Source organism: Ornithorhynchus anatinus, chromosome 8, assembly GCF_004115215.2.
Source record: "Ornithorhynchus anatinus isolate Pmale09 chromosome 8, mOrnAna1.pri.v4, whole genome shotgun sequence".
Lineage (NCBI taxonomy): Eukaryota > Metazoa > Chordata > Mammalia > Monotremata > Ornithorhynchidae > Ornithorhynchus > Ornithorhynchus anatinus.
Genome location: NC_041735.1, coordinates 49,835,382 through 49,851,413, shown reverse-complemented (window position 1 = coordinate 49,851,413; position 16,032 = coordinate 49,835,382). Strand labels below are relative to the sequence as shown.

The window sequence follows — 16,032 nt, the reverse complement described above, 5'->3', positions numbered from 1 at the left end:
GGGGCAACTGACTGCCGGGAGGCACCGGGGTGGGCGGACTATCCCGGGGTGTGTCAATCCGTCAGGAATGGAGTTGCTGTGTTCAGGCGGAATCTCGATTGAAAGAGACACCAGATACCAAAGCTAGTAAATGCAACGGTACAATGAGGTACACCTTTTAAATATAAACCTTATAAGTTGGGGCCGAATTCCAATACAGCTTTTTAGGCATATTTATACACCCAGATGAAACAAAAAGTCGTACCGTCATTTTAAACCTAAGGATAGTTATATGTAACACCAATAACTCAGTCTTTCATCTGAGCTGTAAATAATAATGGCATTTGTTCAGTGCTTACTCTCTGTGTCAAGCACTCTAGACTGTAAGCTCATTGTGGGCAGGGGACGTGTCTGTTTATAGTTATATTGTGCTCTCCCAAGTGCTTAGTAAAATGCTGTGCACACAGTAAGCGCTCAACAAATCCAACCGAGCAAATGAGTGAAAGCACTGGGCTAAGCGCTGGGACAGGTACAGGAAAAACTGATAGGACACGGTCCCTATCCTACACGGGCTTCACAGTCTAAGCAGGAGGAAGAACAAGTGTTAAATTCCCATTTTACAGATGAAGAAACTAAAAAATGTTGGTATTTGTTAAGCGCTTACTAGGGGCCAAGCACTGTTCTAAGCGCTGGGGGAGATACAGGGTAATCAGGTTGTCCCACGTGGGGCTCACACACTTTTAATCCCCATTTTACAGATGAGGGAACTGAGGCACAGAGAAGTTAAGTGACTTGCCCACAGTCACACAGCTGCCAAGTGGCAGAGCCGGGAGTCGAACTCATGACCTCTGACTCCTAAGCCCAGGCTCTTTCCACTGAGCCAGGGATAAAGAAGTTCAGTGACCTGCAGGAGATCACCCAGCAGACAAGTGTGAGAACCGGGAGTAGAATCCATCTCTTAGTCCTGTGCTCTTTCCACAAATCAATGAAATCAATGATATCTATTAAGCCCTTACTGTGTGCCGAAGACTGTACTAAGTGTTTGGGAGAGCAGCATACAACAGAGTTGGAAGACATGATTCCTGCCCTCAAGGGTCTTACAATCGAGCGGGGGACAGATGTTAAAATAAATTACAGATAGGGAAGAGGCTAAGTATGAAGCGTATACATATAGGAGGTGTGTGGGGGTGGGAGAATGAATATCAAGCCACATATACTAAAGGTTAGGGAGGGTAGGCAAGAGAGGAAGACGCCCCCGTCCCAACTGCTGCCTCTGCAGGGGATCTGGGAGACTCCTGCCCTCAACTGAGCCTGCCAAACGGATGGGAAAACAACCCCCTCCCCGCCCCTGGATAGGGGGATGGGAGATATTAAGAACTTAGAGTAGTAGTGAAGGGAAGGAAGCAACGTGGCCTAGTGGATAGAGCACGGGCCTGGGAGTCAGAAGGACCTGGTTCTAATCCCAGCTCTGCCATATCTGTTATTGTTATTAATAACTGTATTTATTGAGTGCTTATTGTGTGCAAAGGACTGTACTAAGCACTTGGGAGAGTACAATCTAACATCAAACACATTCCCTGTCCACAACAGCTCACAGTCCAGAGGGGGTGTGACCTCGGGCAAGTCTTCACTTCTCTGTCCCTGTTGCACCTCATCTGTAAAATGGGGATTAAGACTGTGAGCGCCAAGTGGGACACGGACTGTGTCCAACCTGATTCACTTTTGTCTACCCCACTGCATAATATAGGATTTAGGATGTAGTAAGCACTTAACAAATACCATTTAAAAAAACCCGGGGGGGCGGGGAGACCGAAGAGGGAGACAGGCAGTAAGAGAGAGACAAGTTAAAAACTGAAATAATACTAGACATGTACACACAAAAAAATCCAGCTTGATTGTTGTTTCCATTGAAATGGGTGCTGAATAGTTTCCATTTCAGATGACAAATGCTCCGAGACTGTGCAGGTGGATGCAAGAGAACTAGAACATTGGCTGCAGTGGAATCAGGAAAATATTTCTGCCGAGAACTAAAGGTATGAAAGAAAGAGGACGGAGCCAGAAAATGACTTGGTCAGTCAGAAAAGAGATAAGGCCTAAAGCTGTTTGGACTATTACATTAACAGATAACACTGGCACCAATAACTTACAAAGAGGAAAAGTGAAAGAGGTGCAGAGAATGTTATGACTGTCCTGGAAACCAGCTAATCTGCAAAATATGAGACCAGAGAATTTACTGAAGAATTCAAACAAAATAAAATAATAGGCTCCCAAAGGGGTGCTGAAAACAAAATATGCAGGAGGTGGGGACAGAGATTACATGTGAATATAAACTTGCAATTAAAAACTGCGGCTCACCTATGACACTCCTTGGCCAACGTGACATAGGATAACCTTGGAGCGTTAAATACGGGACTATTAAAGTCACCGGAAGTTGTAAATCCACAGGATCTTTCCTGAACCTGGCTGTTAAAACTTTTGCTAAGTTCCCTCATCTATAGGAAATAATTTCAGGACCGATACACCTGAATCACTAAAAGTCAATATTTGGGTTGTATATCACCTGAGGGGAAATCTCAGGCTTTTAAACTGAGACTGGAAATTTCTCACAGAAGGGATAAACCGCCATTAGTCACAGAATCAAGGAAAATCCATCCCCTTTCACAGAGCCAGAATTCCTGACGAGATTTGGGAAAGCTGAATGAGGCAGTCTCCATTCTCCACTGAGGTAAAATTCCCACAAGATTTACTCAATTGACAGCCTGGCTTGTAGAAAGCCAAGAGAATCGTGATTGCATAAGGGAGGAGAGACAAAAAAACAAGACAGAGAAAGAGGTACTGGAACTCGAGGGAGCCGAACCCCAATATTAGGTCAGGAAGCACGCAATTAAATTTGCATTAGAAGAGGCAGTTATGTGTTTTTCAGAGGCAAAGTACCCAAATGTATCTGGATTTTGGCAATCCTGTAATATTCGGACTTGGGGATACTACACTCTTCACTGTATGGTTTGTGCTGCGTGACTTGGAATTGCAAAAATACGCTAAAGTCGGATTTTTGGAGGGGTGTTTTTCCGGCGCTGTGCATTTTGAGACCAAAACATCAAACGGCTCTTCATTCACAGGGAGCTCACTCAAAGTGGTAGTTAAAGGATTTCTATTTCACACTAATTAGTATCTGTAGACTATATGAAAATACAATTACTGGACTCTACCGTTACACCCTTCCCCGAAACAGCAAGCTGAAAACTGCAAATCTGTGGCAATTTTTGCCTCCTACAGTAATATTTTAAGAAAGCAGACTATTTGAAAAATCTCTGAAAGGGAGCGAACACTAATTACGGTTCTACACATTTCCCTTTTCGTAGAAAAACAGAATATTCATTGAGACTATTTCAGCATTTTCCTAAATTAAAACCTGAAGCAACTCAGAGTGGGACTCAAACTCTTCCCTGTACACCATGAACACGAAAGCCTCTGCCATCTGCTCTGCAATGTTCACTGGTGAGCCATTTGCTTGGAGGAATTACTTTTATCCGTCTCTGAACTTCATTTGGAACACGAGGTGAGGCGGAGCACCCCGAGTTCTTTGGAAGAAAGACCGTGTAACTAGTTACTAAAAGAAAGGAAGAAAACTCCAAATAGATGGTCTACTTCCATGCATTCTTGTCTCTGTGTGAAAGGTCACATTAACCATGGAATGAGAAGGAAAACACCCCGGAGCAGTGAGGAGCCCACTAAAAATTGCGTAATGTGGGGTTCAGTTCAAGGTTTGGAGGTTGGGTGTAAAGGAGGAAGGGGAGGTTAGGAAAGAGAAACTATTTGCTTGCTGCGACCAATGGCTTCCCTCCTTTACCTGCACCCCTCCGCATGGAACTCCCTCCGGCCCGTCCCAGTGAACCACTGGCTCTGTAAAGTTCCTCAGTGGCCCATCTGTCTCCAACCCAGCGGCTCTGCCATTTCTGTCGCAGGGAGGAAAGGCAAGGATTTTTAAATCTCTTGGTCTTGAGAGGCAGTGTGGCCTAGTAAAAAGAGCACAAGACTGGGAACCAGGAGACATGGATTCTAATCCCAGTCCTGCCGCTGGTCATTGTGCAAATTTCATTATGGGCAGAGAAAGTGTCTGTTCATTCTGTTGTATTACACTCTCCCAAGTGCTTAATACAGTGCTCTAGACATAGGGCTCGATAAATCCGCTTGTGACTGATTGATTGATAGAGTGAATTTGGGCAAGTCACTTAACCTATTTGCCTCAATGTTTTCAGTCAGTGGTAAAACAACGATAAAATACCTGTTCTTCCTCTGTGTGTGACAGGGGATACGTCTGATCTGATTATTCTGTAGCTAACATTAGGGCTTTTTATAGAGTAAATGCTGAATAAAGATCACCACCCAAAATATAAGTAAACTTGGGTGATCATCCAGTTCAGCCACCTAAAGCTGGCTCTGCCTCCCACAATTTTTACCTATTTTGTGGCTATTTTGCAGCTGCCGCTCTAGGCTAAAAGTAGTGTCAGGAAGGGGTAGGGTGGAAGTGGGTGTGGAGGGTTTGACCGCAGAGACAAAGCATATGCTACTCTGGGGGAAAACCAGAGGGGAGAGCTGCATCCAGGGATCCTCCTTTGCTTTCACTACTCTAACCCAACTAGAACCTTCGTGTGGCCCTGAAAATAAACTGCACAACTGCAGTTCATTAAAACTAGGATAAGAAGTGACCATGGTCTGGTAGGCAATGACCCTGAGAAGTAAATGTGATAGCTTTTTTGAGAGCTCAGCGCTTAGAACAGTGCCTGGCACATAGTAAGGACTTAACAAATACCATCATCATTACTATTAAGCACCTACTATGTGTCAAGCACTGGGGTAGATGCAACTTCATCAGACCGGACACAGTTCCTGTCCCCCATGGGACTCACTATCTAAGTAGGAGGAAGAACGGACCCTGAATCTATATAACATTATCTCTAAACTGATCCTAATCTACTCCCATCCCCGTCATCTTAAAAAAAGAAATTCAATTTTTAAGTCCCAGGATTCTGAATTTCTACTCCTTCAAAATAGCTCTTTTGAATGAGGCACAAAGACTCCTACTAACATGATGCATCCACTGTATCCAGACAGGCTTTCAACTACTAACACCAACTTCAATTATCAATAACCAATGACAAAGTGAGTAGAGAACCTGGGTTTCTATTCCCGCTACACGTCTTGGGGCCAGTTACTTCTCTGTGTTTCAGTTTCCTCACTGTAAAACGGTGATTGAGTACCCTGTTCCCCCTCCTATTTAGACCGTGAACCTCATCGGGGCTGAAAATGTGTCCAATCTAGCGTGGCTCAGTGGAAAGAGCCTGGGCTTCGGAGTCATAGCTCATGGGTTCGAATCCCGGCTCCGCCGCTTGTCAGCTGTGTGACTGTGGGCAAGTCACTTCACTTCTCTGTGCCTCAGTTACCTCATCTGTAAAATGGGGATGAAGACTGTGAGCCTCGTGTGGGACAACCTGATGACCCTGTATCTCCCCCAGCGCTTAGAACAGTGCTCTGCACACAGTAAGCGCTTAACAAATACCAACATTATTATTATTATTATTATTATTAATCTGATTTCCTGGCTTCTACTCCAAACTTAGTACAGTGCTTGGAACATAAATGTTTAATAGACAAAATAATGATTATCCCGACTACTTACTGTGAGTTCCTATTTGGACTGTGAGCCCTATGTGGAACAGGGACTGGGTTCAACCTGATTAACTGTTATCGAATCCAGGGCTTAGAATCAATCATATTTGAGTGCTTACTGTGTGCACAGCACTGTACTAAGAGCTTGGGAGGGTACAATAACAGACATAGCCTCCGCCCACAAGGAGTTTACAATCCAGAGGACAGCTCTTGACACACGGTAAGCCCCAGAATATAAAAATAGCAATGTTATAACATGTGCTCAAAGAGTAAATACTCTAAATTGAGTCTTTCAGCATGCATTTATTCCAAGCTCAAATGCCCACACACCATTCCCCTATGTCTACCCCAGCGCTTAGAACAGTGCTTGGCACATAGTAAGCGCTTAACAAATACCAACATTATTATTATTACCTCCAAACATCCACTGGAGCTGAGGGTTAAGCCTGATACTTTTTTTCTTTCATTCCTCATTCAAGGTGGCTTATACCATCCATTCTGGTTACCTTTTTCCTAACCCTATCTTGGAGCAGTACTATTTTTTTTTCCATTTCGTTCTCCATCTCTCCTACCTAGTTAGGTAAGAAGGCCACTCCCTACAGCACAGTCATTTGATTGGGTTTCTCTAAACAGAACCGCACTGAGTAGAAGTCAATGCTGATTAACCCGGCATTCTTACTACTGATTTACAAAATCTTTGTAAGGATTCAGAGTGATGGGTCCGGAGTTCACTGTGAATAGATAACCTGCACTAAATGTTGTCCTTCAAAGTACTAAAATGTGTTTTTCCACTGAAGCTACTGGGAGCCTCATTTCACAACCTGAGAAATTCATGCTTCTTCATGTAGAGCTCCTCAGGGTGGAAACACATGCTGATGAAACAAGAGTGGTTTCCACCAGCAGAAAATGGAATTAGTGCACTGTGTCTTCAGAGGGAGGGCTCATAAAGGGATAAGGAAAGAAGGAAGAACTGGACAGAGGGACACCCGGACAGAGGCTCTTCAGGGCCCAGAGCAGAGAAGCAGAGGAAAGTCAGTTGGTCTCCTCCACCCAGTGCTTACCTTCTCTTTTGAGCCTGGAGGTCACTTTTCTCCCCTTCTTGCTAATTTTTAGCCCATCAGTGGCTGGGGCAAAGCTAGACAGTTGGTGAGAGAGGGAGAAAGGTGACTGAGAACCTTGTTCTTGGGGTGGCTGCCGTGAGCCTCCCTAAAAGCCACGGGGTATCCTTTCAATCAATCAGTGAGTGGTATTTGAGTGTTTACTATGTGCAAAGCACTGTACTGAATGGTTGGGAGAGTACAAAAGCACTACCCCTTTTAACTGACATAGGCACGTAGGCTGTAGGCAGTGACATAAACAGTGCGGGGGAAGAAGACCGCTGGCAGAACCAGAAAATACCAAATCCTCCTTTACTGACCCAGAAGCAACAGAGGTTATGTACGTGATTTAAGGTATTATGTAATGTAATTAATGGCTTCATAAGGATACATAAAAGGTTCTTTGCACAGACCCACAGACCCAAGAGCATCTCATCAGAATGTTCCCTACCCCTGCATACCTACCAAATCCCTGTAATCCAGGCACTGCTTCCAAGCTATGGGAATCAGAGGCAGGAGCTGAACATTTAAAATGAAAATACCCAACACAAAGTTTGCATCGGACAGGGGACAGACCAGCTGAAAACCAGACTGTCCAATATAAACGAGTGAGACGATACTGAAGCCAAAGGGATGGCTATTTGTTCTTCGTATTCGAAGACGACGAGACTGTTGGTGAAATGCTCAAACGGACGTGAATAAGACCGAAGGGACCGACGTAAAATTCCCCACGTCCCGGTTGCATTGTGCACTCACAAAGAGTGTGCTGTCAAGCCTGTTTTTGCTTTTGCCTTCTTGGCTCACCATTCTTACAAAGTTTCTGCTCCAAAAAAACTACTCCTTTCTTGACAGCAGTAGGCCACACTGGTCAGTCTTGAGCAACCGACTCCCAGCCTTTTGCTGTGATGCAACATCATTGTACTGTAACCACATCATGTCACTGTTTCAATACTGCTAGCATTCAGCACCGTCTGAGAAGATTATGGTAAGAAGAATTTGCATGCAGGAATACAGAACCTTTGGGGAGGCTAGTTGGGCACCCTGGCCTCTACAGGAAGGGGTTCCGGGCAATCGATCGATCGATCATGTTTATTGAGCATTTACTATGGGCAGAGCACTGTACTAAGGGGTTGGGTGAGTACAATTTAACAATATAGCAGAGCTGGTAGACGTATTCCCTCCCCATAACGAGTTTACAGTCTAGAGGATGAGTTTAGAGGCTTTAGAAAGTCTCCCTCGCCTTGGGAAAGTTGCTTAACTTTTCTGTGATAATAATGTTGGTATTTGTTAAGCGTTTACTATGTGCAGAGCACTGTTCTAAGCGCTGGGGTAGACACAGGGGAATCGAGTTGTCCCATGTGGGGCTCACAGTCTTAATCCCCATTTTACAGATGAAGTAACTGAGGCACAGAGAAGTTAAGTGACTTGCCCACAGTCACACAGCTGACAAGTGGCAGAGCCAGGATTCGAACCCATGACCTCGGACCCCTAAGCCCGTGCTCTTTCCACTGAGCCGCGCTGCTTCTGTGCCAGTTACCTCACCTGTAAAATGGGGATTAAGACTGTGAGCCCTATGTGGGATAACCTGATAACCTTGTATCCACCCCAGCACTTAGAAAAGCACATAGTAAATGCTTTACAAATACTATCACTATATTATTATTATTATTATTGTTATATGGGGCAACTACTGTGACGTTCAGAAAACTGCTCCTGCATAAACTTGACAGCTCTTTGGGAGCAGGGTTGGGTTTATTCCGTAAGAACTACACAGGGGTCAGCCCCAGCCTGGTGATCCCTCTGGCTTCAGGGTCACAGGACTGTGCCCGGATGACACAGATCTGAACCCCGATGCTTTCAGACTGTGTTTGGACACAACTCCTGACAACTCCCCCATTTTGGGCAAGGTTCCCGGCACATTACCGAAATGGGCCCGGGCTGATAAGGGAATGATCCATACATCACTTCTGGAAGGGAAACGGTGAACTGCCCCACATGAGCTGAGACTACAACTTCTAGCAGTCCAGGAGGAGAAATGCATATGCCTGGCAACAATCCTGGCACTCGGGGGCCCAGGTTAGGAGTCAGCACCAGACCAGGCCATGTTAGGGCCTTGATTTCTTGTCCGTTCAAGATTCTAAACACCTCGCCAAAACAACAACGACAACAAAAAACAAACAAAAAGGTTAATACTCAAGATGCCAAGTCACTGGGGCATCACAAGTGATATCACTGCAGTGGTGGAAAACGTAAAGCCAAGCCACAGGTTCCCCGCCCTATCTCTAGAAAGGGGCAAAAGTGCCACCTGGCTCCACAGGTCACTAGGAAAGCGACTTGACTTTCTGGTGGGCTAGTCTGACCCTGTTGGTAAGTATTAAGCAACCTGATCATCTTTTATCAGAAGATAAATAATTGGCTCCTGATCACATGCAGAGAGAGAAAGTCTGTAGGTGTCAGGCTACGACCACAGTGGAGAAGTTAAAATGAAAGGCCGCATAAGCCTGAAACGTGTGGGAAAGTCATATTAATGCCACGTGATTTCATATTCATTTTACTGTAAGGCTGAAAGGCCGAGAAGAAGCAATGGATCGAGCATAATCAGGGTGAAGCCCACGTGAGTCAGGAATCATGTCTCACTTGATTATCTTGTATCCATTTCAGCACTTAGCATATAGCACGGGCTTAAATGGCGCTATTTCAATTATCTTAATCTTCTCTCAGTGACTGTGGTGACATGGACTTCTTCAGGACAGTTATTTTGCAGAACAGATGGTGAAATTCATTCATTAAGTAGTATTTATTGAGTGCTTACTATGTGCAGAGCACTGTACTAAGCGCTTGGAATGGACAATTTGGCAACAGAGAGACAATCCCTGCCCAATGACGGGCTTACAGTCTAAATACAGCCACGGAGTCGGTTATCATAAATGTCTGGGGGGGCGGTTGTAGGTGTCGAGTTGCCTTTATTATCGGTGATGGGTTATAACCATTCCTCCCTTATCAAGATCAGTTGGTCGGAATAAGAACATGGGCATCTTCTTGATGAGAAATGGCAGATTAGTGATGTTGGCTACTCCTAGGCATCACCCTATCTTCTGAAGTGGCACGGAAAAAGCAGACGAGGGCTGCACGCGAGGGAAATGCAGTGCCTTCGACTGATAGTTGTTTTTATGATATGTCCGGCTTTTCCCTGAGTTCCGACGGAGATAAATGACCTCATCTGTTTGACATTCAAAATATTTCTGGCAGTCAGGGACATATCATAATACCAACCTTGCACAAGTGAGACCCAAACAGTAGAGCAGAACACTGTGGGCAGAGCACCGTACCGAGCACGTGAGAGAGTTGGTAGTCACGGTCCCTGCCCACAACATAACACACACAGTGATATATGTATTTAGAAAGGAAAGAAGCAAAAGCAAAATAAGTTACTCTAAGTGCTGCTAATAGGCACTACCCAATTCTAACTAGAAGATGATCACAAGTTCTGTCCAAGTTTACGAGTAAACTCCCCCTCTGGGCTCTGAGCTGACTGTAGTCAGGAAACATGCCTACCAACTCTGTTGTACTATACGCTCCCCACCGCCTAGCAGAGTGCTCTGCACATAGTAAGTGTTCAATACATGTGATTGATTGACTGATGAGTACCTGGTGAGAGGACAAATGTTACAAAACATTCAAAAAGCACTGTATTCAGAAAGGTTGATACATTATCGGCCAATCAATCGAATTTATAGAGCACTTACCATGGGCAGATCACTGTTTTAAGCACTTGGGAGAGTTGGCAGTATGGTCCCCGCTCACATCATAATACACACAGTGTATTGATATATATTTAAACAATTTGGAAACACATTTTGCCACATCACCTGCAGCCATATGCCATTCCAAACAGTTTGCTTGTCGATCTATCTTTTTGTTTGGGCCCAAATCTGCAGGGGCTCAGTTCTAGACAAGAAACTGCTAAATGGATACACTTGACTGATATCAATTTTGCTCAACTGCCTACGTATTAGAAAGCACTCACATCAGAAAAAAGAATGCTCACACTAAATTTAGCTTTTTGCCCTTCACTTTTTAATACCCACCTCAGGTTCATCGTCTAAGAAATATAAGATTCAGTAGCTTACTTAACTTTCTTTAGTTATGGAGAAATACAGATACACTTCCATGTCTTTGTTGCTGACATTTTATGTCTAACAAATTCATTCTGAGAATTTCAGGGGAAGGTTGGACAAAAACTTCATCAACTTTCTCGTTTCGTTTTTCCACTCCAAATCTGCAACACCTATTTCCACAATTTGCTGTAGAAAGCAAAAGTTCTACCACCCCTATTTCAGCCTAGACATTACCAGCAAAGCTGCCTCTGTACCTGAATGGGATCTTCTCTTTCAGAATGTAGCATGCACAGACAGCAAACCCTCTGTACTACTGAAGAGTAGCTGTCTCAGAAGTGAGCTGAGTTCTACAGCTAAGTAAAAATACTTTAGCAAGCACATCTCTATCAGTTGAGCATATTACCACCCCCAAAGTGACTGGTTAAGAAATTTAAGTCTGGGAATCCTTACCCCTATTTCAAGTAACTTTCTCCTGTACAGTCTGCTCTGTCCTGTGTTGTCTATAAAGAGCTATTGAATAATGTTCACGGTCAAAATCTCCGTGCCTTTTTGCCCCAATAAATGGCTAGAAAATCCAGTGCTTGTCCCTGATATTGAAAACAAACCCTTTTACCCAATGGAATTTGAGGCTTCCATGATCTCTCAAAATGGAGAGGGAAGAACGATGAAATTTACAAAAATTTGGCTACAGGTTATGAGGGTTTATTGAAATTTGAGAAATAGAAAATAGAGGTGAGATACAACTGTATTGAAGTCTTTTTCCAGAGAGCACCACATACCCCTGCCCTCAGCACTGTGGTCGTCCGCTCATTTGTATATATTTTTATTACCCTATTTATTTTGTTAATGAGAGGTACATCCCCTTGATTGTATTTATTGCTATTGTTTTTGTCTCTCCCCCGATTAGACTGTAAGCCCGTCAATGGGCAGGGATTGTCTCTATCTGTTGCCGAACTGTACATTCCAAGCGCTTAGTACAGTGCTCTGCACATAGTAAGCGCTCAATATATACTACTGAATGAAAATGAATGAAACATCTTGTAAAGCTACTCTATCCCCAATTATTTCAGCTGAATTAAAACTCACCCACTATATCAAAGTATTTAAGAAGGGACTAAGAAGGTGAGGTGAAATGTGCTTTCAAAGAATGTTTTCAAAATGCTAAAAACCTACAAGGCAATGAAATAGATACCTTAATATCCACTATGGGTGCACGGTGCCTAACAAGTATCTTTCGACCTTAAAAGAACGGTGACATGATATACCTATATTGGAGAAGTTAAAGTTATACAGACCCTCGGCACTGCACTTAAGCCAGGTTTCCTAGATATTGAAGTATCATATTTACTAGTGTATTCATAAAAGCTTTTCCATGAAACCAGTTTGGACTTCTCAGAAAGGGTACATTCACCGGATCAAAGAGAAAGCCAAAAATGCCCCTCAAAGACTTTATATTTTATCATAAAACTAGTTTATTGGTGCATCATTTCATCCTCTAGACAGATATCAAGCTACCTGTAGCATGCATGCACCTGAAGTACCGATTGGACTGTAAGCCCGTCAAATGGCAGGGGCTGTCTCTATCTGTTGCCGACTTGTTCAGTCCAAGCGCTTAGTACAGTGCTCTGCACATAGTAAGCGCTCAATAAATACTACTGAATGAAAGTAAGGTGCACCCAACTCGGCCACCCACTTACTTATCCCAAGAGTTACTTTCAGAAGTTTGCTACAAGGGTGCAACCTAAGAATTCTAGGTTCTTGGAACCTGCAGGGAAGGGGGGAGGGGGGGTGGGGTCAGATAAGAAATGATTCCAATTCAAAGGAATTAAATCTTGTTTACAATTCTATGGCTTGCAATTCCAAATTCTTTTAAAAGTAAAATATTAACTTTGTAGGTGAAAATTCCCAAATTCATCCTTCCATAAAATTCATACATTTACATGAAATTTGTCTTACATGGTTTTTTTTAAGAATTATTCTTCCAAAAGTTGCACTCGGTATGAAACTTAAAATGCCCAATTTATCAAAAGAGCCAAAGTCATGAACTCTTCGGGACGGAATCTGTCAAACCCGGGTGTATCACTGGAAAAACATAAACCGAGACCTCATTTCCAAATATATTTGAACGGTATTTCAAAACTCAACAGGACACACGCACGTGATCATCCTGTCCCTTTTACAACTATTATAACGTGTAGCGGCCGATCAAAGTTCAAACAGAAGAAACGGGAGCCTGGAACAACGGCACCTCTACTTAAAATTCCAAGCATTTATTTCTGATCCGATCCATCCTAGAGATTCAATAGTGGGTAACTGATAGGTACCTCCATATAATCTAGTAGTCAAAGAAAGTTGGCCAAAGTTTAGGACCCACACGGGAGAGGCAAACCTCATCTTTCACACTGTGATTCTTTTCTAACCCATCAGTCGTATTTCCCTAGCATCGTGTGCAGGACACTGTACCGATCACTTTCCTGCTGGTACTCCCTCACGGTGTGATATCCCAGGATTTTTTTTGACAATTCCAATATCTAAAGCAACTTCTTACAGATATACCCAACCGGGGCCCGGTCATCCGAGAAAGCAAAAAACCCAAAGATACCCATTTCGCAGCCAGGTATGAATGGCAAAATGAGGTCGGGAAGAGGAGTACTCAAATCTTCAACTATGCCTACTTAAAGATCAACTGATGATGGTTTCTTAGAGATGACCCTGGAGCCGCCCCGCCATAAAATGAACTAGGGCTGAGTTTCGCAGGCCGCGTTATCCAGTGGGTAGGTGACTACGCTTCGCCTTTGTTTTAAGAACAGTGATCCTTCCTTTTGTCCCCCTAGGCGCTTAGTACAGCGGTCTGCACACGGTAAGCGCTCAACTGTACATTCCAAGCGCTTAGTACAGTGGTCTGCACACGGTAAGCGCTCAACTGCACATTCCAAGCGCTTAGTACGGCGCTCGGCACTGAGCGAGCAATCAATACACACTATCGAATAAACACGATTGAATGAACGCCATAGGAGGGGTGCTTTGTGACAAGCCGGTCCCGGGTTTGATTACTCACAAAGTAATAATGATGGCATTTGTTAAGCGCTTACTATGTGCAGAGCACTGTTCTAAGCGCTGGGGCAGACACAGGGGAATCAGGTTGTCCCACGTGGGGCTCACAGACTTCATCCCCATTTTAGAGATGAGGTAACTGAGGCACAGAGAAGTGAAGCGACTTGCCCCCAGTCACACAAAGTGCAGAGCACCGAGGTGCACGGGAGGCGGGTGGGCCCCGAAGGGACCCCTCAACCGGTAGTTTGGGGGCGAGAGGGGGGCTCCTTCGATTGCACACCGAAGCCCCCCACACCACCCCGGCGGGGCTCTTGGCCCTTCGCTTTTTAGGACCGGCCTCATCTCAATCCTGCACTCGCTAGTACTTACGGAGCGCTCACTCTGTGCAGAGCGCTGGACTGAGCGCTTGGAAGGTGCCACCGGGCGACGGATAGAGACACAATCCCCGCCCTACGACGGGCTCGCCCAGGACCACAGCGGGAGTTGGGAAACCCCACCCTGGTCCCCGGGGGTGACGGAGCCCTTTTCGTCCTTAGGGGTTCGGGGGGCATGCATGGGGGGGCATGCATGGTTGGGGCGGTGCAGGACCTGCAGACGATGCAAAGTGTGCAGTCGGTGGGGGCCCCTCCTGGCCTTCCCCGAGCCCCAACTTCCCTTTCCGGAGGCTCCGGGCAGTCGTGCGACGGTCCTCGTTGAGCCCCCTCCTCCGTGCGGAGCCCTGTCCTAAGCGCTCACCCATCGAAAGGTCGAAAGGGGAGGGCGAGCAGAATGGGTGGACCGGCCCAGACAGAAAGAGAAGCCCAGGGCCGGAGGGCAAATGCGGGGAGTAGTAAGGGAGGGCCGTGGGCCGAGCGAGGGGAAGCGGGAAGGACCGGCCGGGCCGGGGACACTCACCCGAAGTCCGGCCCGGAGGGGGGACGGTGGCGGCCAGGCAGGTCCCCAGGAGGCCGGTCAGCAGCCCCAGGACGGGCCGGCCCATGGCGGCGAGGACCGGACGGGGCCGGGCCGCCCTCCGGCAAGGGAAAGGCGGGCCTCGGCCGGGCGGATGGAGGGACCGGCCCGGCCCGGCCCGGGGAGGGACGGACACCGGCGGGGACGACGACGACGACGACGAGGAAGAAGGACGGGAAGGGGAAGCGGAGGAGGAGGAGGAGGTGGAGGGAGGCGGGGCGCAGCTCACAGCGGCGGCATCCCTAAGGCCTTCGCACTTCTCAAGGCGCTGCGGCTGCGGGACTCTCTCTGTGTGTGTAAAAAGGGGGGGACACACACATACACACATACAGGCCTTGCGAGCCTAACAGGCTGGGAGGGTCTGTGTGTGACAGGGAGAGAGACGGGGGGGTGAGGGGGCAAGAGTTTGGGTGGGTGAGGCCCATTCCGGGAGGGCGGGGAAGACTCGCTGCGGCTGTGACTAAAGAGAGGGAGAGACTCGGGTGGGGCCAAGAGTTGCTGTGAGAGAGACACTCTGGGACTGGGGGGGGGGGGGTGAGAGACTCTGGGAGTGTGTCTAAGAGTTGGGGGGGTGAGAGAGAGACACTCTGGGAATGTGTGCAAGTTTCTGTGTGTGTGAGAGAGAGAAAGAGAGACTGGCAGTGTGTGTGATTGACTCTGGGGGCGAGTGTTTGTGTGAGACTTTAGGAGTGGGTAAGAGTGTGTGTGTGAGACGCTGGGAATGTGTGCAACAGGTTGTGTGTATGTGTGAGAGACTGGCAGGGTGTAAGATTTTTGTGAGAGAGACGCTCTGGGAGTGTGTGTAAGTTTCTGAGTGTGTTGGAGATAGAGAGTCTGGCAGTGTGTGTGAGAGACGTTAGGAGTGGCTAAGAGTGTGTGTGTGTGTGTCAGACGCTGGGAATGTGTGCCACAGTTTGTGTGTGTGTGTGTGTGAGAGACTGGGGGGGTATAAGATTTTTGTGAGAGAGACGCTCTGGGAGTGTGTGTAAGTTTCTGAGTGTGTTAGAGAAAGAGAGACTCTGGCAGTGTGTGTGAGAGAGAGACTCTGGGGGCGAATGTGTGTGTGAGACTTTAGGAGTGGGTGAGTGTGTGTGTGTGTGTGAGACGCTGGGAATGTGTGCCACAGTTTGTGTGTGTGTGATAGACTGGGAGGGTGTAAGATT

At 46.2% G+C, this 16,032-nt stretch overlaps 1 protein-coding gene across 1 annotated transcript in view; it reads right to left on the bottom strand.

Moving 5' to 3' along the window:
* TGFBR2 (transforming growth factor beta receptor 2) overlaps nt 1-15,252 on the bottom strand; it is a 77,299-nt gene extending 62,047 nt beyond the window's left edge. The window contains exon 1 of the mRNA XM_007671055.3: nt 14,813-15,252. Coding sequence (XP_007669245.2) covers nt 14,813-15,197 — 385 coding nt within the window. The 5' untranslated portion in view covers nt 15,198-15,252. The remainder of the gene's footprint in view (nt 1-14,812) is intronic.
* Nucleotides 15,253-16,032: the final 780 nt, after the last annotated feature.